This window comes from Lontra canadensis, unplaced genomic scaffold (genome assembly GCF_010015895.1).
Source record: "Lontra canadensis isolate GAN:19392208 unplaced genomic scaffold, GSC_riverotter_1.0 scaffold12, whole genome shotgun sequence".
NCBI classification, from domain to species: domain Eukaryota; kingdom Metazoa; phylum Chordata; class Mammalia; order Carnivora; family Mustelidae; genus Lontra; species Lontra canadensis.
The window spans coordinates 12,083,414-12,107,385 of record NW_022631006.1 but is presented as its reverse complement, the minus strand read 5'-3'; the positions used below and the strand labels follow the sequence as shown (position 1 = coordinate 12,107,385).

At 41.1% G+C, this 23,972-nt stretch overlaps 2 protein-coding genes across 11 annotated transcripts in view; one reads left to right on the top strand and one right to left on the bottom strand.

Moving 5' to 3' along the window:
* Positions 1-22,699, top strand: part of GALK2 (galactokinase 2) — a 109,603-nt gene extending 86,904 nt beyond the window's left edge. For all 7 annotated transcript variants that reach the window (XM_032856538.1, XM_032856540.1, XM_032856537.1 and 4 more), the window contains 2 exons: positions 13,286-13,487; positions 22,130-22,699. In XM_032856538.1, coding sequence (XP_032712429.1) covers positions 13,286-13,487; positions 22,130-22,337 — 410 coding nt within the window. In that variant the 3' untranslated portion in view covers positions 22,338-22,699. The remainder of the gene's footprint in view (positions 1-13,285; positions 13,488-22,129) is intronic.
* FAM227B (family with sequence similarity 227 member B) overlaps positions 22,686-23,972 on the bottom strand; it is a 183,285-nt gene continuing 181,998 nt past the window's right edge. For all 4 annotated transcript variants that reach the window (XM_032856532.1, XM_032856534.1, XM_032856535.1 and 1 more), the window contains one exon: positions 22,686-22,834. In XM_032856532.1, coding sequence (XP_032712423.1) covers positions 22,715-22,834 — 120 coding nt within the window. In that variant the 3' untranslated portion in view covers positions 22,686-22,714. The remainder of the gene's footprint in view (positions 22,835-23,972) is intronic.

The following is a 23,972-nucleotide window of genomic DNA, read 5'->3' as shown; positions in this document are numbered from 1 at the left end:
TTTTTTTTTTTTTTAATTTAATTTTATGTTTTTTTTTTCAGTGATCCAAAATTCATTGTTTAGGCACCACACCCAGTGCACCATGCAATATGTACCCTCCTAAATACCCTCTGTTTTGAGTAGAATGAAGCTTCTGTGGGTAGGAGGACAGCTGGCGTCCCACTGTGTGCCTTGTTGCCCCTCTGCTGCTTTAGATTCAGAAAACACCTTCTATAGTCTTCATCTACCTAAGAGGACAGAATCTTGCTATTCCTCTTTTACTTTTTTGCTATTTTTGCTTTAATTTTCACAGTTTTAAGTTCCCATTAAAGTATTTTCTTTGTATTCAAAGCTGCTTTTCTTATAGTTAAATCTGTTTATTTTGGTCAAAGTTATCATTTCCTGTATTGATGTTTTCAAACTGATTATGCTTTAGTCACAAAACCAAAGTCTCAGTGGCTTGACCCCTGAAAAGTATGTTCTCTCCACATATTCAACTCAAGGCAGCAGAGGATTTCTGTTCATCTGAGACATACAGGGACCCAGGCATGTCAGAGGGGCAGGGGGGGAGATGGGGGGAGCGGGGGGATCTATCTCAGTACATTTGTCCATAATTCCTGTGGCCAGAGGAGGGGAATATTGCTAATCACTCATTGGCTTTTAACATCCCCTAGGGAGTGACACCATCACTCCTACTCTCATTTCATTGGCTCCAGTAAGGCACGTGGATGTGAAGAACTTCAGTGGGGGTGGGAAGTGCAGTTTGTTTTAACATGTGTTAGGAGCATGGGGAACGTGTTAGAAACATCCCTAATGACACCCACACTTCCCTGTGCTGTGTAGCTCTGAGTCTCATCCTATCAAATCTAAGTGATGAGAGCCAATTTACTTGCTCATGTAAAATTATGAAACTGGCCTTTCTTTCCAGACATCTGGGACAATGAATATTGTTTTTGACCAAGTTCCAAGTATTTTCACTTAAAAATTAGACATACTGTGATCTCTTATGTTGCGCATTTAGCTCACACTGGCATTTTATCTGCACTTTGGTGAAATCCTTTCTAGTTCTTAGCTTGTCACTTTCTTCCTTGTCTTGTGGAGTTCACACAGACTCTTTTCAGGAGACTCTTTTTCTAGAGTCTTAGGGTATGGTCCAGGAAAACATCTCTTGTTTGAAATCAGTTGTGCACCTCCTATGTCTTTGTTATTTTTCAAAGCACCTAGCTTTAGGTGGAAGGAAATGTCCTAATAAGAACTTCTAAATTAGAAACTGTGTGCTTCTTCCTTTCCACATGAGTTTGTGTCCAGTTTGTTTCCACACAGGTCTAGAGAAGTAACTAGGTATGGATCTAGGGACTTTGAGCAGGTTATTGCCAAATTTTAATAGTAAGGACAACAAAATAATGGCCCGTTATGTCTATCTAGACCTTCATAGTTTTAGCCTCATGAAATCTCGATTGATCTTTATTTGTGCTGCAGATTTCCTAATGAGAGCATGACATGGGATCACTTTATGTTCAAAGGCAGAGACATAGCATAGTTTTTTTTTTTTTTTCCCTTAATTCTTGAGGAAGCTGGTTCTTCATATTGTCTTCAGGCAGGAATGGGGTGGGAGACAACACAGGAATGAGCACCTGCAGTCCATTAGTGCTGCTGGGAAGCCTTAATTCTAGCAAGGGCTATTGATGCAGCAAAAAAGACCGGAGACCTCCTCCCTGGGAATAGCAGTGACATTTAGTCTTTTAATGAGAAACTTTAAAATGTTCTAAGAACAAGGAATATAAAATTCTACTCGATTAACACAAAATAGCAAGCTATATACCTCCTTTCTGTGTTTTAGTTCAACAGGGGAAAAGGGGCTGTCAGACAGAAAGAAAAGAAAAAGGGAAAAAGAATCTGATAACGGGAGGGAGACTAATGTGTACACAGAGCTGGCTTATGGACAAGCATGTAAACACAAACACAGAGAGCACAGACCCACTCAGGCCTGCGTGCATTCACTCCCCATGCTGGTCCGCAGGGGGCTACGTAAACACGTGCGTAATCGCGGGCTTCTGTGAACCAGCGTCCTCCTCATCTGTCTCTGCGGGATATGACCGGCTATGTTACAAGCCCCTGGAGAATAGGAACACCTCATGAGATGTTTGTGAGAGTGTGCCCCTTTTCTGTTCCCTAATATCACACCACATTTTGGAAAGCCCAGCTGTAGTGTGGTCTACTGTCTCCAGTACTTGCCATGAGGAAATTAAGGGGAGGGTCCCATTTAGCCTGCGTCGGAGCTCCCTCACTCTCCTCCTTGTGCCATGTTCAGGCCACCTTCCTGGTCTGAGCTGGTGCATCCCTGTCAAAAGCAAGCTCTGGGTCATGCAAGCAGGTGGGTCTTGCATGGTGGGTGACAGAGCTTCTCAGTTGCTTAATCTCTTGTAATTTGGCAGACTCCTACCTTTTGATCATAATGGCAAATAAATTAGTAATATGAGTAAATAGGGGTAAATTTTTATTCCTTTATTCAGTAAGTACTCAACTGAAGGGCAACTATCCAAGCACTGTGCTAGGGCCTGTGATCAGTAAGGCCAGTGTAACCCAACAATAAGATAAATGCTGAAGTGTTCTGATGAAAATATACTACTTATTTCTCAGATAAACACAGAGTTTTCCTTTGCCTCTCCTTGTCCTTTTTACTCCCTTATGTTCCTCCTTCCCCACCCCCCGTAATTCAATTAATAGAAGATAGCAAAGACAAGAGCTCATTTCAGTTTATGCTAAAATATTAGGACAGGCCAGCTCTAGGCAAGTGTGACCCTTGTTTTCCATAGTCCTTCATTCAGCTCTGCATTGACCAAGACTCCTTCCCAACTCCTGAGGCCCCTTTTCAAATGACTTGAAATTGTCTTGTCCTTTCACTTTTTCCAAGAACAAAATTTTAGGGATGTTCTGGGAAGTTCATGGGCAAGTAGTTTGCTCAAGAAAGAGAGGGAAACAAAAATGCGGCTCATCCAGGAACTAGCTTTAGATTCTTTCTTCGCTGATGGGATGGGAGCCAGAAGTGGACATGTGTTGAGAATTAGTTGAGAATTATTGAGAATTTATTATTACATTCAAGACTCTTTATTAGGTTCTAGGGTCTGGAGAGGAGAACACATCACTGCTAGTGAGTCACAGTGTTTCACTGCTGCTGGGGGTGGGTGCCAGTTTTTGGCTACCTAGCATCCAGGCCCCTTTCCTAGGGAAATCTCACGCGTGTAGGTTGATGAGAGAGTGGGTCTTGCTTCCTGCCGTAGCAGCTGAATGGTCCGATTTGCCTCTTCCAGGTCGCTTTTCACCTGGGTGTGGGCAAGGGCCTCAGGTTCCTCCTGGTGTTTTGGCATGTGCTTAAGTCTGGGGCTTTGAGTCCGCTGGGCACAGGGTCTGTTGTTAAGGTATCTCAAGTCTGATGTCCTAACTAGACTTGTGAAGTAACCGTGACAGTGTTCTTAGCTGCTATAAAGTTGAAGACAGCCCAGCCCTTCCCCTCCTAAAGCAGAGTGTGATGACTGTAATTAGAAGGGAACACAGTAATTAGGGAGTAAGGGACTCTGTCTTGTCATCAGAATGGCCCTGGAATTAACAGGGGCTTTGTGTGTTGCCAGAGTATAAAATGCAGGTGCGGGTGACAATAGCAGAGTGAGGCAAAGCCTTCAAGGTCAGAGAAGTAGAGTTTATTATGACGCTGACAATGCTGGCTCTCACTGCTCTTGGAAATCTGAGCAAGGGAAGTTAGAAACATGTGGGATGTCCTTACTCTCCACAGACAAGATGGCATTATGTTGTGGATTTGCAAATATTCACAAATGACTCTTGGAATGTAGTTTTCCATGGATTATTGTGGTTTGTGTTGAAAGTGCTCATATATATATATATATATATATATATATATATATATGGGTTTTTTTCTTTTCTCATCTGTGGTTTTGCAAAAGCAGGTAAAGATTTTTTCCCTCTTAAATGTAAAATGCTAATTTAATTTAGTGTTTGCAGCATGGGAATGGGATGCTAATGTGGCTGAAAACAGCAGTTCATTTTTTGTGGGTTTGACCATTTCAGAAACTTCACATTTCTGAAAAAATATTATTATTAGGAAAATAAGTTTGAAACCACAGTCCAACTTCAATGAGGAATATATAGTGTTTTTCCATTCTCCTGCTTAAATAGTCCAAAGACTCTATGCCTCAGAGCAGGGACTTATTGTAACTTTGCTGCATAGGAAAGCAGAGGACTCCAGAGCAGATTCTGAAGTGGTTTTCCCCATCCAGCTCTGGGTTGCTGTTCTTGGAAAACAACTCTTGGGTTAGCCCAGTGGAGCCTTTTGTTTTGAAAAGAAACTGGCCAGTAGCGTGTAGTTCCATGGGGGTATAAAGGCAACTGAGGACTCAACTGCTTTTAGCCCCTCGCCCAAACACCAGCAAAGTGTTTTGGGGTATGAGAGTCTCAGAAAGATTCATTATATACATACATGAGAAAGATTTCCAGTTCTCCCGGAGCAGCATATTTATTTATTTTGTTGTGATTAATTATACTGAGATGCAGTTTTTACCCAAGCCTGATTTCCCAAATATTGATCACTTTTGAGCATGGTAGCTGAAGGCCAGCACTCTGCATTCTTCCACATCCACACAACCTTTATGCAGTTTGGTAGTATGAGGCGACACGAAGAAACTCTGGTTACTGAGGTTGGGGGAAAGGATGGTCCGACCGTACTCGGCGCCCCTCAGACTGACTCCTAGGGCACACTGGGAGAACCACCCTTTTAGAAGGACTGATCAGTGAAGGTGACTTGAAATCCAGTCGTGTGAGGGAGCTGGGTGGTTGGTCTGCGGAGGAGAAAGCGTCACTGCTAATAGAGTCACGGTATTTCACCACTGCTGGGCGTGGGTGCCCTAGTTTGGGCTACCTAGCATTGGGTCCAATTTGCCTCTCCCAGGTCTCTTGTCATCTGGGTGTGAGCAAGGGGCTCAGGTTCCTCCTGGTGTCCTGGCATGTGCTTATGTCTCATAGAATTTGTGAGCTCTCCAATATCTTTAAAGTAAATTACTTTTTTGGTTAAGTTAGTCCATATCAGTTTCTGTTGTTTACAAACAGGAATCCTGACTGACATAATTGCTAAAAACCTACAATGGTTTCTTATTTCTAGCTGGAATTTATAACCTGGATCCAAAGATAGCTTTATGGAATCTTGTGTCTGTGTTGTACTATATGTAGAATTTTGGATATTTGTGCATTCAGATGGGGGGGAAGGTCTCTAGCTTTGATTTGACTCTGGAAAGTTTCTGTAATTCTAAAAGGGCCAAGAACCACTTACCTACACAGTAAAATTTAAATACCTTACTTTATTTAGGGTAACTTACAAAACCTTGATGATCCGGACTCTGTCTACTGCTTCAGTTTTCTCTTTCATTGAGTTTCCTGTTGCTTCTGCTCTTTGTCCTCATTCCATGCAAGTTACAGCTGAGTACTGTGGATTCTCTAAAAGTACCTCGTGTTTTTTAATCTCCATGTCTTTGTTCATGATGTTCCTTCTGCCTTAAATTCCCAGTGCTTTTCTTGGCTCTTTACCCCACCTTTTAGTGGGCTTTCTGGGTACCTGCTGATCTTTTAAATTCAGCTGGTTTCACCTCTTCTGTGAAGGTCATAATCTCTGTGCTCCATCCCCATGGCTCACCTGATTCCAGCTTTGCCAGCAGCCATGTCATGCTAGCCGCTGGTGTGAGCGCGTCTTCATCAGCTTGGGGCATTCTTCAAAGTCACTGAAGGTAGCTGCACTGTACAGGCACATCTTTGTGGAGAAGTTAACCCCTTTGGGGGCAACAATGGGGATGTCTGTGGACAAATGTCTCAGGCTTCCCATCTGCTGATGGGACTATTTTGATGTACCTTCTACACGGTTCTTCAGAGAGGCCCCTGAGCAACTGGGCCCTGAGTTGTCCACAGTGGTGCCCTGTTTGGCACCCTCCGTTTGCCTTTCTCCTTTCCTTACTCCTGCTCCTGCTTCCTAGATTTCTGTTACCTGCACCCAAGGCTTTGTCTTAGCCTTTGCTTTTGGGTCAGTCCATCAGGACAACCTCTTACAGTCATGCCTCTGTGTTAGCTCTGAGGAGATGCCTTAGCATCTGTTGCCTTTATTGTCCTTATTTAGTGATTTTTCTCTAGTGAACTATTATGTCTTTTTTATTTAAATTTTTAAAAAATTTATTTTCATTTATTTTTCACTGTGATAAGAACAGTTAACATGAGATCTATCCTTTTAATGCATTTTAAGCGTAATTATTGTTGACTGTAGGTACACTGTTATACATCTTACTTGATAATCATCTTATTTCGCTGAAACTTTATGTCTGTTGATTAGTAAGTCCCCATTTCCCCTTCTCCTGGCCCCCGGTAACTACTACTCCAGCCTTTGATTTTGTGAATTTAATTACTTTAGCTACTTCCTATAAGTGGAATCGTGTAGTACTTACCCTTCTTTTGTTGGCTTTTTGGCTTATTTAATTTAGCATAATATCCTCAAGGTCCATTCATATTGCTGTATATTACAGAATTTCCTTCATTTTTAAAGCTGGATAATATTCTTTTATATGTATATACTACATTTTTTAAAGCCATTCATCTACTGGTGGACATTTAGTTTGCTTCTGTATCTTAGCTATTGTGAATAGGGCTGCAATGAAGGTAGGAGTGCTAGCGTCTCTTTGACGTCCTGATTTCAGTTTTTTTGGACGTATACCCAGGAGTGGAATTGCTGTATCATACAGTAGTTCTATTTTTAATTTTTTGAGGAACCTCTGTACTGTTTTCCATGGTGGCTGCACATCTTGCATTCCCATCAACAGTGTGCAAGAGTTCTAGTTTCTCCACATCCTCACCAACACTTGTCTTTTGTTAAACTATTACTTCCTGATGGTAAAAAGCTCACCTTACTCATTACTGTTCCCTCAGTATTAACAGAGAAAACGGTATCCTCATCAGTGTGTGAAAAAACATAAGACATGAGAGCTTTTCTCAGACCTGTGTTTACATGGCTCTCAGGAGCAGAACTAAGACCAATCAGTAGAAGTTACTAGAACACAGAGTTTAGTTCAATATGGAACTATCAGTGCACCCAGAGGGGGGGTGGTATTTGTTAGTAACCGTGGCTCCTTATGGGATGATGACTCCCTTGCTTTGCCCACTCTTCCCTCTCTGGCCAAGAATTCCAGTAATAGAGAGCTATATGTTAAAGGAGAACATGCACATACCTATAAGGACCAGGCAGGCATGCAAACTAGTGAGGCAATCTGAGTATCAGAAAATTGGGAATGGAGGGATCTGTGTAGAAATAAGGTGTGTGTATTCTGTCTAAAAGGGATCGCTGCTCCTCAGCTCCAGCCAATGACCTTTGTGCAAGAATATAGGTTCAGTGCTGCCAGGCTTCAGTTTTTCAAGGGAAAGCAGAAATCCAGATTCTTATATAAAAATTCCCAGTTTTGAAAACAACACATGGGTCGAGAAGGCATCACTGGGGCTGGATATGGACCATGGATTGTTAGTTTGCAACCTTTGTGTAGCATGTGTAGCAAAGGAAGTTAAAACTTCAGGTGTGAGGATAACCTCCTTGAGAAATTGCCCCAGGTTCTGGTCAGTCTGCTCTCTTCAGGTCTGTAAACACGCTCTGCCTGTTCCCAGCTCAGGCCTCTGGTCATTCTTTCTTTGCAACAAGGACGCTCTGTGGTTCGGGCTCTTCTGTGATCCTTCCCATTACTGTTGTGCCTCCACCAAACCCTGTCATCTTAGTGCACCTTCAGCGGCTCTGGCACTTGCATGTCTGCTGCAGTTCATCACTTGCGGTGGTCTCAGAGCTTGTTTTCTCTGTTTAACTGAGTTGTTGAGTTCCTCACATCCAGGGCTCCTATTTCATATGTCTTCCCTATCATTTGGAGCATGGTATGTGGCACATAGCAGGTGCTCAATAAGAACTGTTGGTTGACTGATGCTAGATGGCCATCTTGCTCAGGCCTTTTGTCATCACTCTTCGTTAAAGATGAGGTAATAAAAAGTCTTGTAAGTAAAAAAAAAAAAAATTGAGTTAGATTAAATCAGTGGGACTCTTTTAGAAATTGAATAGGCATGTTCCCCATCTTCTGTTGACCAGCTGCTCTTAGAGCTTTTATGAGGAAATGATGCCTGGTGTGTTACCTCTGCCACAGACTCTTTCTCATCCATTTTCACCAAAGATACAGCACAAGAACCAATCATCTGTTCCCCTTTTTAGATCCGTTCATTAGAGATGGGTTCTGATCATAAGCTATGTGGCCATCCTTTTAAGGTAAAAGTAAGCAGCAGACAGCTTTTTGTTACAAAGATTGTCTAACAGAAAAAAATTATCTTAACTAATTCTGATGATCTATTTCTCTTCCTTCCCTTTTATTTGAAACACTTCTTGTTTGTTTTAGAAATCTCCTTTCTTCTACATCTGTGAAGCAAAACACAATATAAACAATTCTGTCATCTGTGATAATGGGTATTAGGTACACTTTGGACATGGGAGCTTACTAATTGTCTTTTAACCTTCTTTTAGTCAGCTTTTCCCACTTTTTTGGTGAAGGTGCTAGTAAGCATAAACTGCCAAAATAGTAGGTCTTGTCTACTGCATTTGTCCCATAATTGTTTACTTCGCCAAGTTTTGCTACAAAGACGAGGAACTGACCATTCCTTCAGTGAACATTTATTGAGCCCCCGTGGTATGCCAGACACTATTTCAGCTGCTGAAGATGCAAAAGTGAAATTCTCTAGATAAGGAAGGCCCTTGCTTTCCCAGGGCTGACCTTCTAGTGGTGAGAAACAACCACAAACTGATGAACAAATATATATAAGCAAGACATTTGGGATGGTAGTAAGTATTGGGAGAATAAAATAGAATGGAGAGAATACATATGCGAGGGAGTTACTCTGGAGTTGAGGGAAGGTCTCCTTGAAGCTGTGACAGCTGAGGCTTGAATGACAAGTGGGGTCCAGCCATGTCAAGATCAAGGCGAGGAGCATTCCAGGCTAACAAAACAGCTCATGCCGGGGCCTCCGGCAAGAGCTCATGTGGTGAGTGTACTGACCTAGGAAGTCAGACGGAAGGAGAAGTTTAGAGCTAACAGAATTATTATACAAGTGAATTTATTCAGCGGCTTGTGCAGTTTAAATGTTTATGGTCGTGATCATTTAGATAGATCTTAGAATCTGTGTCATGATTTCAGGATTAGACTGAGTCATTATCTAAGATTCACGCTGGAGAAAGTCAGTCTTTCAAAGTCTATGTGGTATGTCCTGCTTTGAAGCCTCAAATTTCCTATAATAGGATAGGACATTAATAGTGTCTGGTGTTATATTCTTAAATTAAATTTGCCTTGGAAGTAATCACGCATGTGGTGAACATAGTAAGAAACAACTTCCTTCATCTTTTAATATAATAATTGCTCTCAAGGATTGTAAGAGCTTATAGACAGTTGGAACATCCAGTTTTAAAGTTAACTGGACAGGGAAGAAAGCTATTGTGGATAAAGTTTCAGATTTTCTTGGATTTTTTGGTATCTGAGTAACAAGAGACCCGATGAATTGCCAGCACATAACAAGCCAGAATCCTGGATCCAAAGAGCATTTGTGATGTCCAGCCAACACAGAACTGCTTTTCCTCCCAAAGGGTGGTCTCCAAATCTTTTGTAGCTCGTGGCAAGATTTTTATATCACAATTGAAACCAGATGCCCTTTCTGCCCTCTCCCTTGTTGTTGTTGGAGTTACTACCTTTGGGGGGGGTGGGTGTGAGCCATGGCGGTCTGTCATGTACCTTCAGAATGCCCTGCCAGAGTCCTCAGCAGATGTGCCTATTCAAAAATCTTGTGTGAAACACTGTGCAATGGAGAATAGATTCGAGAAGGTGCTAGGTTTGTGAGGTTCTGGTCATCTGCTCTATGCATTCTGAATGTTTCTTGTCACAAAGCAAAACACCAGTCCTAAGGTTTAGTATAAGAAACCTTTCTGGGGGCGCCTGGGTGGCTCAGTTGGTAAAGCCTCTGCCTTCAGCTCAGGTCATGATCCAAGGGGCCTGGGATTGAGCCCCACTTTGGGCTCCCTGCTCAGGAGGATCTGCTTCCTCTCCCTCTGCCCCTCCCCTGCTTGTGCTCTTTCTCTCTCTCAAATAAATAAATAAAATCTTAAAAAAAAAACAAAAAACACCTTTCTGGATGGTTTCTATTTTAGAATATTTAATCCCAGTGGAAAATATTTCATCCTAAAGGACTATGTAATCCTAAAGAAAAACTAAAGCATACTGTCCCTATATATATATATATCCCATACTACTGGACTATATTGAGTTTTATTCCAGGCTATAGCTTTGAAATGTGCCTGTATTTTACACATGACACTGGGAATCCAGACTATCAAAAGTCACTGTGAATTCTTGATTAAAAGGAACTTATTAGATATAATAATGAAACATAATGTGTCCCCTTTGTTCAGATCCTGGTGTAAATCAACTGAAATTTAAACAACTGGGAAAATTTAATATGGATGGAATATGAGATGATGGACTACAAGAGCGGTGTAGAGTCAAGAGAGAGTTTCCAGCTGGGGCCATCATGGCTTCTCTGAGCATAAAAAATTAAAACTGAAACAGGTAAAATTTTGAGAGAGAGAAGAAGGACAGGAAATGATTTCTATGTGGCTACCGAGTATCCTGAGAAGCAAAGAGTGTTTGGGTAAGAGTAGGGGAGTTTGGCTGGAGGGAAGACGTCCTGCTGGGATGGAGCGTGCTGAGGGCGGGAATCTGAATTATGGGAAACACTGGTGAGGCAGAAGGTTTGGGGCGGTAGCATGAGTAAGGCTGTCTGTCAGGAGCTCAGTCTGGCAGTGTCATCCTCAAGGGAGGTTGCAGGGAGGAGAGATTAAGACAGGGATATCAATTTAGAAACTACTGCAAAATAGTTCAAGTGGGAAAAGGAATAAAAGTGTAAATTTGGGTGATGACAGTGGCAATATAAGGGAGGGATGATTACAAGACATGTTGCAAAAGAACTGACTAGATTTGATGACTGAATTTAGGTCCTCTTTGAAAGAGGACAGGAAAATTCATAAGAATTTGCATCATTTCATTGATCCAAGCAGTTAACTATAAGTTTAATTTACCAAATATGACTGAATTGAGAATGTTTGAAAGAAAACTTTGATTTTTTTTTTATTAATTTATAGAAAGGTAGCCCCACCCTTGTACTTACTGAACTTTACACAGATCCTAAGAATGGCTTAGGTTCCTCTAGCCATGGCTAGCTTTTTATCCATCTCCAAGAGTTGGACAGTGCTGTGGAAGGGGAAAAAAGGTGACCTGAAGCTTTTAATAAAATTTATTGGTTTGTAAGAGAACTGTGACAGCACCTCTGAAAAAGTAGTAAAAGACTAGGAGAGGAAGCTGCAGGCTGACACTGGAGGATCAAGTCATGTAGAAAAGGCCACCTTGAAAGGATGTTCATTGTCCTCCAGTGGAGTGGCAGAACCAGCTGCAAGGAGGGAGCTGGGGAATAAATCCTTTGACCTACTCTCTTCCCTCCCATTTCTCAATGATCTCCCCTTCCCTAGTCTACACAGCAAGGGAACCAAGAGGTGTAATCATACTTGTCAGCCTCCTGAGGCAGAGCAGAGAGTAGAACTGAGTGCCCGGACAGGAGGTAATAGTCACGGCATCCTCTTTACAACATCTAACAACATGGGGGAAGGGGAAAGGCTTGGAAGAAGATCTTCATAGAATCATGAAATGTTAGACCTGGAAGTAATTCTCAGCCTCATTTTAGAGATGGGAAAATAGAACCATGTAGAGGTAGCAACTGGGTACAGCTAATTGTCACAGAGCTGAGAAGAAATGACAGACCTTGTGATTCACAGCCCTGGCTCTTTCCAGTAGACTGGGTAAGCTTCCATATAATCACAAATTCCCCAGGCCCACAGCACCCCCTCAGCCACTTTGGCAAGATTGAAAATGGTAAGAAGGTCCCAGTTGTTATTCAAGGGAGCGTATAATCATTATTAAGCCATCCCAGTAGGATGTGTTTCTGTAACTGAAGTTAGAGTCATTGTGGATAATCTAGAAAGTATAGAAATGTGTTAAGGGGAAAATAAAACCACCCATAATTACCACAGAGATGATAACTGTTAATATTTTGGTGCTTTCTTTGAATTTTTAGAAATTATGGGTGCCTGGGTGGCTCAGTGGGTTAAGTCTCTGCTTTTGGCTCCGGTCATGATCTCAGAGTCCTGGGATCGAGGCCCGCATCGGGCTCTCTGTTCGGCAGGGAGCCTGCTTCCCCCTCTCTCTCCGCCTGCCTCTCTGCCTACTTGTGACCTCTCTCTCTCTCTCTCTCAAATAAATAAATAAATAAAATCTTAAAAAAAAAGAAATTAAAAATTTCACCAATACACGTATATGTGAATGCAAAATTAATATCAGTTGTACCTACAGTTGTCTACGTTGTTTTTTCACTTGATAGGGAATAATTTCCCATGAGTAAATTGTCTTAGAATCTGAGTATCTAATAGCAGTAACATTTTTTAACGGAGGTAGCTTAGTTTTTAAAATGTTCCCTGTTATTAGACATTTGTTTCCTGTTTTTTACTGTGATAGATAATGTTGCTGTACATGCATGTGTGTGTGTATACATATGTAAGTAATTGCTTATCTCTAGGATACATTTTTAGAAATAGAATTGCCAGCGTAAGCATTTTCAGTGCTCCTTTCTGGTGGGTCACAGTGGAAAGAATGTGGCCCGGGGATCAGACATCCTTACTGATATTCTGCTTCTCTAGTTTCTGGATGTGTGACCTCAGGCATGTCATTTCAGCCTGCTATCTGTTTAACAGGGATCAGGCTGCCACTCCCCCAGTGTGTGAGGAGAATGACATGAGACAGTCCTGCCTCTAAAGGGCCTGACGCGTAGGGAGCGCCCAGTACACCTCACCTCCCCCTCCCGAGGGGATGAATTAGTTTGCATGCACATGTGTGTACACGTCTCCGTGTGCAGAATGATGGGGATAAAGCGTACTTCTGAGACGGTATTCCGTATCAAGAAAAAAGTAAAACTGACTTGGAAAGAGACAGATGTAGATGTGAAGATTTCTTTTGGTGAGAGAGAGACCTATTTAAAGTCTAACGTATCAAGAATGAAGATAGAAATGGAAGTCCTCAGTGACTACTTTTCCTTGCACTGGGTTGTCCAGTAAATATGTCTCCCCTTGTTCCCTGTCCCTTTTCTTCCTAAGTGCCCATCTTCAAACTCTACCAGCGGGCCAAGCACGTGTACAGCGAGGCCGCGCGGGTGCTCCAGTTTAAGAAGATATGTGAAGAAGCACCTGACGACACGGTCCAGCTGCTGGGAGAGTTAATGAACCAGAGCCACGCGAGTTGCCGGGACATGTACGAGTGCAGCTGCCCCGAGCTGGACCAGCTGGTGGACATCTGTCGGTGAGGCTGAGAGAGCAGCATGGTGGCGGCGGGAGGACCCTGCCAAAGAAACTGTTAATGGATGAAAACTGCAGCATTTTCATAACCTTCTAAGTGAAAGGAGAACCTTCCCCACTTCCTCTCTGAGGTGTTGTATACAGGGCTGAACTTGTTCTCTCCTAAATATTTGAGGGAGAAAGATTCCAGAGAACTGACTCCACAGCTTTATGAGGCTGCAGGTTTGGAATCGGTTCTTCCCATGTTTCCATCTTGGGATGACTTGGTATTTCAGGAAGCTTTCCTTAGACAGGGGTCCTGTTGTTGCTTTCTCATCATATTTTCATCACTACAATGGTGGCCCTGCCAGCATCTTCTGTTTGGTGTCCTGAGTTTAGTAGCTTTATTCAAAAGAAGGCAGAAAACAGAAAGAGGGCCTGAAACCCGCGCGGAGTGTATTCAGGGGCAGGGGAGGTTGCTGAAGGAATTACTCAGCAGGCCAGCATGTCCTGCCTTCCAGATTTAGGTTAGGCAATTTGGAGAAATAAAGATTTGATGAAAGCCTCTTTTATAAATGTTTGGTTGAGACAGAAATGTAAAGAGGAAAACTCTTTCACAAAGCCTGAGAACAGCTTCCTTATAATTGTTAGAGAATGGGGATAATGGATAGAGTAGAATGGTCACTTTACCCAGAAGGGATTTCATTGACCTTGGGAGAACTGAAAGGGAAATTGGGAGAACTCTCAAATGACTAGATGTTATTTCCACTGTGAGAAGATGATACAGAACTGCCTGCAATTAGTCATGAGAATATAATTAACCACTTGGCGCCTATGGCTTGCCTCACTCGTTGCCACACTCCTAGCCTGAAAAGTTTAAATCAACTAGCTCCAGTGATCACAATTGGCATGTATAACCCAACTTGTAGAGAGATTTGAACATAGCATTGATGAGAATCCTTCTGCTGACGTCAGAGTTTGCTCCTTAATTGCCAAAAAGCTTTCCAGAGCTTGTTCCCTTAGAAGTGCTCTTTTCTGAAAGTATCAAGGGCCCAGTAAATGGAAGCGACAAATATTGTTCAGTTCTGGAAATAAGAGGAAGTGGAATGATTTGTGCAGGAATCAGGAAGAAGTGTCTTTGCCTGGAAGGTAGTGGAATCCTTTGAATTCCACCTGAAAGGTAATGAAAGGGCATTTGTCAGTCTCCTGGAATTCCTTAAACAACTTTCTCTTCCAGGGATGGCCAATCAGCTCTTGCTCTTTTGGAGCCTACATTCTCATGGGGAAAGAGGGAGGTGACAATGAAAAATAAATTGAGTGGTAGTAATAAGTGCTATGAAAAAAAGCACAGAAGGGATAGAAAGCACCAAGGTTGGGGTGGCTAATCTTTCTAGGACTTGGTTGAAGAAGGCTTCTCTGAGGAGGTGATGTTTGAGCAGAGACCTGAAGGAAGTGAAGAAAGTAGATGGCCAGTGCATAGGCCCTGGCGTGGGGACGTGGCTGTCACGTGTGAGGAACAGCTAGCAAAGCAGTGAGGTTGGAGGGCAGTCAAGGAAAGAGTAGCAGGTGATGAAGTATGAGAGGTAGCATGAGGCATACCACATGGGGCCTCGTGGGCCATCAGCCATCGGAAGGACTCTGGCTTTGGGTGGATAAAGGTAGCAGTGGAAGCACTAATGGATCCGATGCCGGATGAGCCTGGCAGGAAGATTCAAAACAACACTGTGTGCGTGAAAGACAAGAATCAAGCTGACCCCTGGGTTTTTGGCCTGAGACACAGGGCTCCATCCCAGGACCCAGGGATCATGACTTGAGCCCAAGGCAGCAGCTTAACTGATGGAGCCACCCAGGCACTCTAGGTCTATATATTTTTAAAGATTGGGTTCCAGTGAAAGAATTAATGGCTGTGTCTTGAAAGGGTCTAGAAGTGCACCTTTTATTTATTATTTCACTTGTATTTGAAAGCTCCTTTTTTAATAGCTTAATTAATACTTGAATTTAATACTTAAAGCACTTTATTTCTTAAAATATTTCTGTCTAGCCCATTTTCATCTGCTGTATTGGTTTTCTGAGGGAAATTCAGTTGTGTCTGGTTTAAGGAGCGCACTCCCCTTTTTGTGGTTGTTTTTGTTTGGAAAGTCAATTGCTAAGCATCAAAATTAGTTTCTGCTTACTCCATAACCATATAGGGACCAAGTTTCCCATACTGAAAGATTACCTTTTGGCATGTTGTAAATATTGGCCAGAATAGTTGTCTGGTCCTTAAATGTCTTATATAATTATTTTTTCCATTGCTGTCACTGTGACCAGCAGGTATTCTTCAAATGTTCCCATTGGTTCCCAGTTACTTAAAGGTCCTACGTGGCAGAGGAACCTGAGGATAGCCCCCAGGAGCTCTCACTGATGCCCCCTTGAGCCAGCAAATGCTTTCCAATAGGCTATTTGTGTCCTATGTGACACTGAAGTCTAAGCCCTATTTTCAAGAGCTTTAAAACTTTTTTGTGTGTGGATGGAAGTGGGGGGAGGGGGAGGAATGCAGAAGAATGAAAAAGATAGTGGTGATGTGGGGTGGTTAAAACTGGGAGAGAAAGATGGCTAATGGAGAGTAGTGGATGGTAAAAGTATGGGAAAATTCAGTGACAAATGAGACACACTTAAGCCCTGGTTGCTCCTGAAGCTTTATGACTGTTCACTGGGCCAGGCAGAGGCAGTGCTGGGAAGGGCCCTGGCAAGGTACATAACTCAACTTCTGGGAGGGTATTATTTTGTTTAAGAATCATGATCAGCTCCAAACGTCCCTGTCCCTTTAAAAATGTTAACAATCAAAATAATGACAGTAACAATGATGATAATAATAAAAAATAATAAATAAAATTAAAATGTTAACACCAATGGGGAAGGTGTGACCAAGACTGGGCAGTCTGAGAAGGTTGGTTGCCTTTCGGGAGACAGAAGAAGGCAGAAGGCAGCTGAAATGGGTGCGAGGAGGAGCAAGACCAAAGACCATCTTTACTTCCTAGTCCACTTGTGGCACTTCAAAATTCCTTTATTTTCCTGAAGTCCTGCTTAGAAACTATGAGCATGAAAAGACAACTAACTGATCGAGTTAATGCCTAGATACCTAGGGCGCTACATACAAGCTAAAATCTTCTAAGTTTAATTTTTAAAAATTTTTATTAAATTCCAGTTAGTTAACATACAGTGTAATACTAGTTTCAGGTGTACAATATAGTGATTCAACACTTGCATACATCACTCTGTGCTCATCACAGCAAGTGCACTCCTTCATCCCCACTCCATTTCATCCATACCCTACCCCACTTACCCTCTAGTAATCATCAGTTTGTTCTCTATAGGTAAGAGTGTTTCTTGGTTTGCCTCCTCTATCTGTTTCTCTCTCAGTCTCTCTCTTTTTCCCTTAGCTCATTTGTTTAGTTTCTTAAATTCCAGAAATCATAGGGTATTTGTCTTTCTCTGACTTATTTCACTTAGCATTACACTCTCTGTTTCCATCCATGTCATTGAAAATGGCAAGATTTCATTCTTTTCTATGGCTGAATAATATTCCTTAGTGTGTATGTGTGTGTGTATGTGTATGTGTGTCCATACATATATATCACATCTTCTTTATCCATTCATCAACCGATGGACACTTGGGCTATTTCCATAACTTGGCTGTTGTCAATAATGCTGCTATAAATATTGGGATGCATGCATCCCTTTGAATTAGTGTTTTTGTATCCTTTGGGTGAATACCTAGTAGAGTGATTACTGGATTGTAGCTCTATTTTCAACTTGGTGAGGAACCCCCATAATGTTTCCAAGAGTGGCTGCACCAGCTTGCATCCCCACCAACAGTGCTGGAGTGTTCTCCTTTCTCCACATCCTCACCAATACCTGTCATACAAGCTGCAATCTTAATGTGATCTAAGTTAGACTATATTCAGAAGGCATCTCTAGGTAGCTAGCTATAAGGACAGTGTATAAGAAGCAGCACCGCATGACCCAGGTGGAGAGAAGAGGGGGAAAAAGAAAGGATATTTTTTCAGTTGAGGCTTTTACTGTTTGAAAGAAAATCAGTTTAGCATCTAAAGAAAGGACCAGGGAGGGAGAAGGAAACTACATTTATGCAGTTAGACTGTTTATTATTTTTATTAAATTAATGTTAGAAAGCCTCAGTTATGTGAAAGTATAACAATGAAAGAAAAAGATGAAGCTTTTCCAATTATAAAATAACTCTACTAAATGAACAACATATAAATTTTAAGACACAGCTAAATTGTAAAGTAGGATTCATTGAGAAACACACAGCAATTTTGAAACCAAGTCAGTTATATGTGAGACAGCTCATTTGTTATTGGTTTTCCTGGTTATACTTAAGAAAAAATAGTTTATGCCTTTTGTTTCTCTTTGACACTTGCTGAAATTAGAGACCTCATCAATACTGCATCATTGTCCAAGCTATTAAGGAAGATGAATGACAAATGTTAATAGGATAACAAAGATTACAGAAGCTAATTTGTGGTCTTCTTCAGAAGTCTTTTCAAACTGTATTCCACAGCTATGCTGCTCAGCCTCTTGCACCCATTCTCTTGACCATGTCGGGGAAGAATGAAGTGTAAACCCATATTTGTATGTTCCTTTCCCCATGATGTCAAGGCTCATCTTCACACTCTGCCAGATAAAGGGAGAGGCCCACTTCAGCTGCACTTAGGGGCTCACTTCTCTTTGGGCCCGTCTTCCACTTACTATCCCCCACCCCACTGCCATCCATATATATACACCATTTGTAGGAAACAACTCAACTGGTCTTTCAGAGCCTTTAGTGGCTTACATTCCTCATACAGACTTACAGTTATATTTTCCTATACTTTCTCATTTGAACGGTATTTGAAGTTTGTGGTTTCTTGAATCTAAAGCAATCTGAAAGTGTTTTTAACTTGGCTGCAAAAATCATAGAAATTGTTCTGGAAGGTCTGTTTTCTTGAGATTGTAGCCAGAAGATTCTAGGCTTTGAAGCAGAAGCTAGAAGTCTTTCCACATATAGAATACATTACTAACAGCTTATATTTATATATGACATGCATATGTAAACTGTCTCACATGTAACTGAAAATTGTTTTATGTGCCTCGGAAAGTTCTATTTTATTTTATTTTATTTTATTTTTTTAAGATTTTATTTATTTATTTGACAGACAGAGATCACAAGTAGGCAGAGAGGCAGGCAGAGAGAGGGAAACAGACACCCTGCCGAGCAGAGAGCCCGATGTGGGACTCGATCCCAGGACCCTGATCATGACCTGAGCGAAGGCAGCAGCTTAACCCACTGAGCTACCCAGGTGCCCAGAAAGTTCTATTTTAAAATTTAGCTATTTCTTATAAAAATATATTTTGTTCAGGGCCTCCTGGGTGGCTCAGTCGTTAAGCGTCTGCCTTCAGTTCAGGTCATGATCCCAGGGTCCTGGGATTGAGTCCCACATCGGGCTCCCTGCTTAGCGGGGTATCTGCTTCTCCCTCTCCTTCTGTCTGCTGCTCCTCCCTGCTTGTGCTCTCTCTGTCAAATAAACAAATAAAATCTTTAAAAATATATATATTTGTTCATTCAAAAGAAATATTTTATAGTTGTTTGGACATCATCTCTTTATTATACCTTGTTTCACATAATTGAAGTTTTCTAACATAAATTTAATAAGAAAATAAACAGCCTGGATTTATATTTTGAGATTTTAAAACAAATACAATAATCCAGCAAGCATTTACTAAAAGCTACCAAATGTCTGGAATTGTGCTGGGCTGGGGCTAGAGAGATATAACCTGTCTCTAAATTCAAAATATTCTGAAATAATTAACTTAATATCCATTGGCATGATATATAAATATTTTAAAATAAATAAAATTGGATTGAACCACAAGGCACAATTCCTTGCTGCTTTCCTTCTTTATAGTTTATAGCAAAGTTGGGTCTTGCTGGATCTCCCTCCACCCCCCTGCATTTTTCTGCGCCTTGTATCTTAGTAAGTGCTTTATGGTCAAATCAGTTCATGTAAGTAGGAAATTTTCGTCAGGCTATATTGGGTGCCTAGAAAATTAGTTATATGAATGTACTTTTCAGTGATAAAAGGATCAAAGGGAACATTCTTTATAATCTGCATCTCTCATCTGCCCTAGCCTTTGTTTTGTAGGCCGTGCTCATAATAAGGCAGAGGCTGCTTTTATTGTATTGACTAAGCCTTCCACATTATTTCCAGTCTGGTCACCACAAAGATGTGGTATTTGGGGGATCTAGGATTTTGGTTTTCCTAAGTTTTGTATTGCTTCTCTGATGTACAAGACCTCAAGGATCTGTATTTTTAATATCTTACTGTTCTCACAGGAAAAACATGGCTCATCTACTTTTCTTTCTTAATAGAAAGCTTAAATTGGTCTCCTAACTTTTGGATTTCTCCCTGAAGTTCTATGGCATATGCCAAAGGGCACAAAAAGGTCCAGTTTGGAACACTGCAGATAGGAGCCTTCTGCCTTTTTGAGTGTATATAGCCAGGCAGGCTGCTGACCAGCTACTGGGGCAGCCCCCTGATTTGTGACCACAAGTGCCATTGACTCAGGGGCAGAAGGCTATTGATCATAGCATTTATCGTCCTCTGTTCGAGAATTAGGAGCCCTGATGATTTCAGACCATGTGATGCAGCCTAGTCCATTTCCATCTGCAGCAGGCAGGGTGGCGACAGAGCAACTCTGGAAACTCAGAAGTGACTACATTTACCTAGAAAGACTTCTAGCTTCTGCTTTCTGGAGACTGGCAGGGGTCTGAGGAAAATAAGCCCGTTGCCACAATTCCTGTGGGTTTTGTAGCCAGTTAGAAACAACACTCAGTTTGCTTTAGGTTCAGTTTTGAAACCGTAACTTTCAGAAACTGTTCAAATGAGAAAGTGTAAGAAAATATGCCTGGAAATCCATTGACGACCATAAAAGACCGGGTTGGCTTGGGTCCAGCACAATGGCAGAGCTTGGATCTTAGAGAATCACATCGGAGGGCACCCTGTTGTCCAGACCATGCCCCAGGTGGCTTTGATGCCCCGATTTTAGGGTCTTCCAGAGATGCCTCAGCGACGCCTTTTTTTTTTTTTTTTGCCCCCCAGCATCTTCCATGGGAAGGATAGTCTAATGTGACTGCATATCACAACTTATTTTTTTTGGTTTTTTCTTTCAAATCACTAAGTTGCAAAATGACCCTTCGCCAGCCCTGGAACTCAGAATTATCCTAGAATCTCCTAGAATCCCATAGTCAGAGAAGCTTCTCACCCTGGATGACAGGAGTCTGGGCTTAGCTCAGCTACTGGGCTATAAGCTGAATGTCTGGGGCACAGCAGGAGATGAGTAATCTTTATCTTTATTATTTGGAAGCATCTTGTTTTTCTTCCTTAAACATCTATTTTCATTTGAAAAATATATTTTAATGAATAAAACAGATGATGAAAAGGAATCAATTAAAAAAAAATCATTGAGGGGAAATGAAGTACTGGTGTACCATGAATCTGACATCCTAGAGGAGGGTTAATATTCTATTGATATTTTCCAGGAAGTAAAGTAGCTTATTTAGATGGAAAAAAAGGGATGAAATTGTGCTAAACTAATTTTGGAGTTTTTAATTTGCTATGAATTTGGAGTAAATTTTATTAGGAAGAATTGGAAGTACATGTTAACTTTTATTATCAGGAGAAATCACATCTTTTAAAGATGAGGGACCCTTGTGCTTTGTGTAGGGCCTCTCACTTTGGTACAGATCTTAGGTTTGAAACTGTGCCTGGTTAATGGTGACTAAAATGACCTCTTTTTGTGTGGTGGTATAAATAGGGGTTTCCATCCCGATCACACAGTTTGGCTGATGGTAAATTCTGAGTCCAGTGGTTAGACCAGCTCCCAAAGTTGCAGGAAAGATGCGTAGGGACCTGTAGAGGCCACCATCCTTTTTGTGGAAAGGTCTGCTTATAACTTCCCATTAGAGATTAAACAGACAAACTGACCTAGAGTTTAATAACATGTTCTTTGTGGATAAATTTATTCAGCACAAATTTAGGCTATCTGTTCTTTTATGTGGAATTCTCTTATGATGGATTCTTTAATGTGGAATAGCCAAACCTTAAGAACACACCTTAAACAGCCACTGGAGGAAGCCTTCACTTGTGTAAGAGTTGTACTTTAAATTTTCATTCAACCTCATTTGGAGCCACCTTCTGATACATAATGTTCATCATGTCGATTATGTCTGTTGCCTATTTGCTTTTTACTCCCTCTTCTTGATCACCTGTAAGTTTGCTATATACAACTGCTTCATGGGTGACTTTATGGGATCAAGACTATTTAGTGGGTTATTGCCAGCTTTCACCCAACAGTACTGCTAACTTCTGCTTAGAGCCAGAATCATGGCCTAGTTTTAGATATAGTTAAGTTTCAAATCACCTTCTGAAACAGTATCAATTTCTTCATGTCCTAAAATGTTTGACCACACTGAACTACCCTCCCCTACCCCACAAAGAAACCCACACATACTCTTCTTCGAACTGGGGTCGGCTGTGTGTTCTCTGTAGGCACAAAGCAAACCACTCTCATTTTCACTCACAGGTTCTAATATGTGGGTTTTTTTTTTTTTTTTTCTCATTGTTTTAGGAAGTTTGGGGCTCAAGGGTCACGACTTACTGGAGCAGGATGGGGAGGCTGCACAGTATCACTTGTACCTGCTGACAAGCTGACCAGCTTCCTAGCAAACGTGCACCAAGCTTATTACCAGAGGAGCGACCGAAACTTAACATTTGAGAAACAGAGTTTGTTTGCTACCAAACCTGGAGGCGGGGCTTTGGTTTTCCTTGAGGCCTAAACAATGTAAAAAATCTCAGAGAAACTATTTAGGGCATTTAGGAACTGGCAGAACTTCTTATGCCACAGTAAATTAATCCTCTTTCTGTTTTGTATTATGATGAACGGTTGCTATTATCAAGATGTATTTCCAAAGAAACGGTTGAAAGCTCTCTATGCTTCATAATGATTATTTTTCCATTTGAAAATATGTTTCTACCAATAAGAGCCAAAATTATGCTTGGACAGATATCTTAAGGATGATTTGCTGAGATTTATTGATTTCAAGATTTTTAAAGATGAATGATCAAAGACATTCAATACTGACCTCATGGACTGGAGTTGAATTAAACATACTGCTACAATTAAATGGATACAATTGCATTGTATGCCGTATTCTTAAACATAGTTCATTTCTGGTTTCTCTTGACATTCTTCTTCTTCATAGTTGTAGTCGTCTGTTGATGATGATGATGAGAGTGATGCCAGAAACTCCCTCTTGTTTCGAGCTTCAGAACGCTATAAAATAATATGTCATTAAAGATTCATAAATTTTCCTGGATACTTGAATGTGAGGTAATACCAATTATCAAGATGAGAAGAATCATTTTTTTCTTCTTTTAAAGCAAGGATGGATTTAGGCTTATTTACTTTTAAAAACTATGTGATATCACATCAATAATCACTTTCCGTTCTTTTGACCCTGAGCTTTCTCTGTCACTTAATAGAGAAACTTAGATAAAAGACACTTCCGTCTTCATCTCTATTTTCCCATTGAAATAGAGAATTATCTGGATGGTAATTAAGATAATTCAATTTGTTCATTGAACTTACTCTCTTCCCACTCTATGCTAACTTTTCTCAAATGCTGCTCAGATCCAAAAGGCATGTTTACTGTTCTGAGAAACCCCACCCATGCCCTGTAGCTCACTGTTGTATGTCTAGCAGCTCTCATATGTATATGGGGACCAGTGGAGGATGGATGTGCAGGTCTGTGGTTAAGAGTAGGTTCTGGGAGGGGCGCCTGGGTGGCTCAGTGGGTTAAAGCCTCTGCCTTTGGCTCGGGTCATGATCCCAGGGCCCTGGGATCGAGCCCCGCATCCGGCTCTCTGCTCTGCAGGGAGCCTGCTTCCTCCTCTCTCTCTGCCTGCCTCTCTGCCTACTTGTGATCTCTGTCTGTCAGATAAGTAAATAAAATCTTAAAAAAAAAAAAAAAGTAGGTTCTGGGATTGGGTAGAGGTGTTGGTGAGTCCTGTAGATGTTTATCAAAAGTGATCAGAAATATTTGGCCATGTGGTGATGGTTAAGTAAATGGCTTTCTCACAAGATGGACTTCTTGAGTTATAGGATGATTTAGACCAAAAAACATTTTGCTGATATTATCAGACAATTGAGGCAGCAGCAGTCTTATGGTATGAATTACCCAGAAATTACCAGAGTTTTGTATTATTCTATGATTGTTTTGCTTGTTAATGTACAACTTAAAGACTAGACATCATCATTTTGAATCTCAGTTTCAGAAAGACTAAGGCAAAGCTGGTTCTACTATTTCTTGAAGGACAGCAGTCATATATGAAGTATTTACTTTTATATTTATTTATAATTTTATATTTATTTACAATTTATTTATATATATTTATATATTTTTTCATTCTTT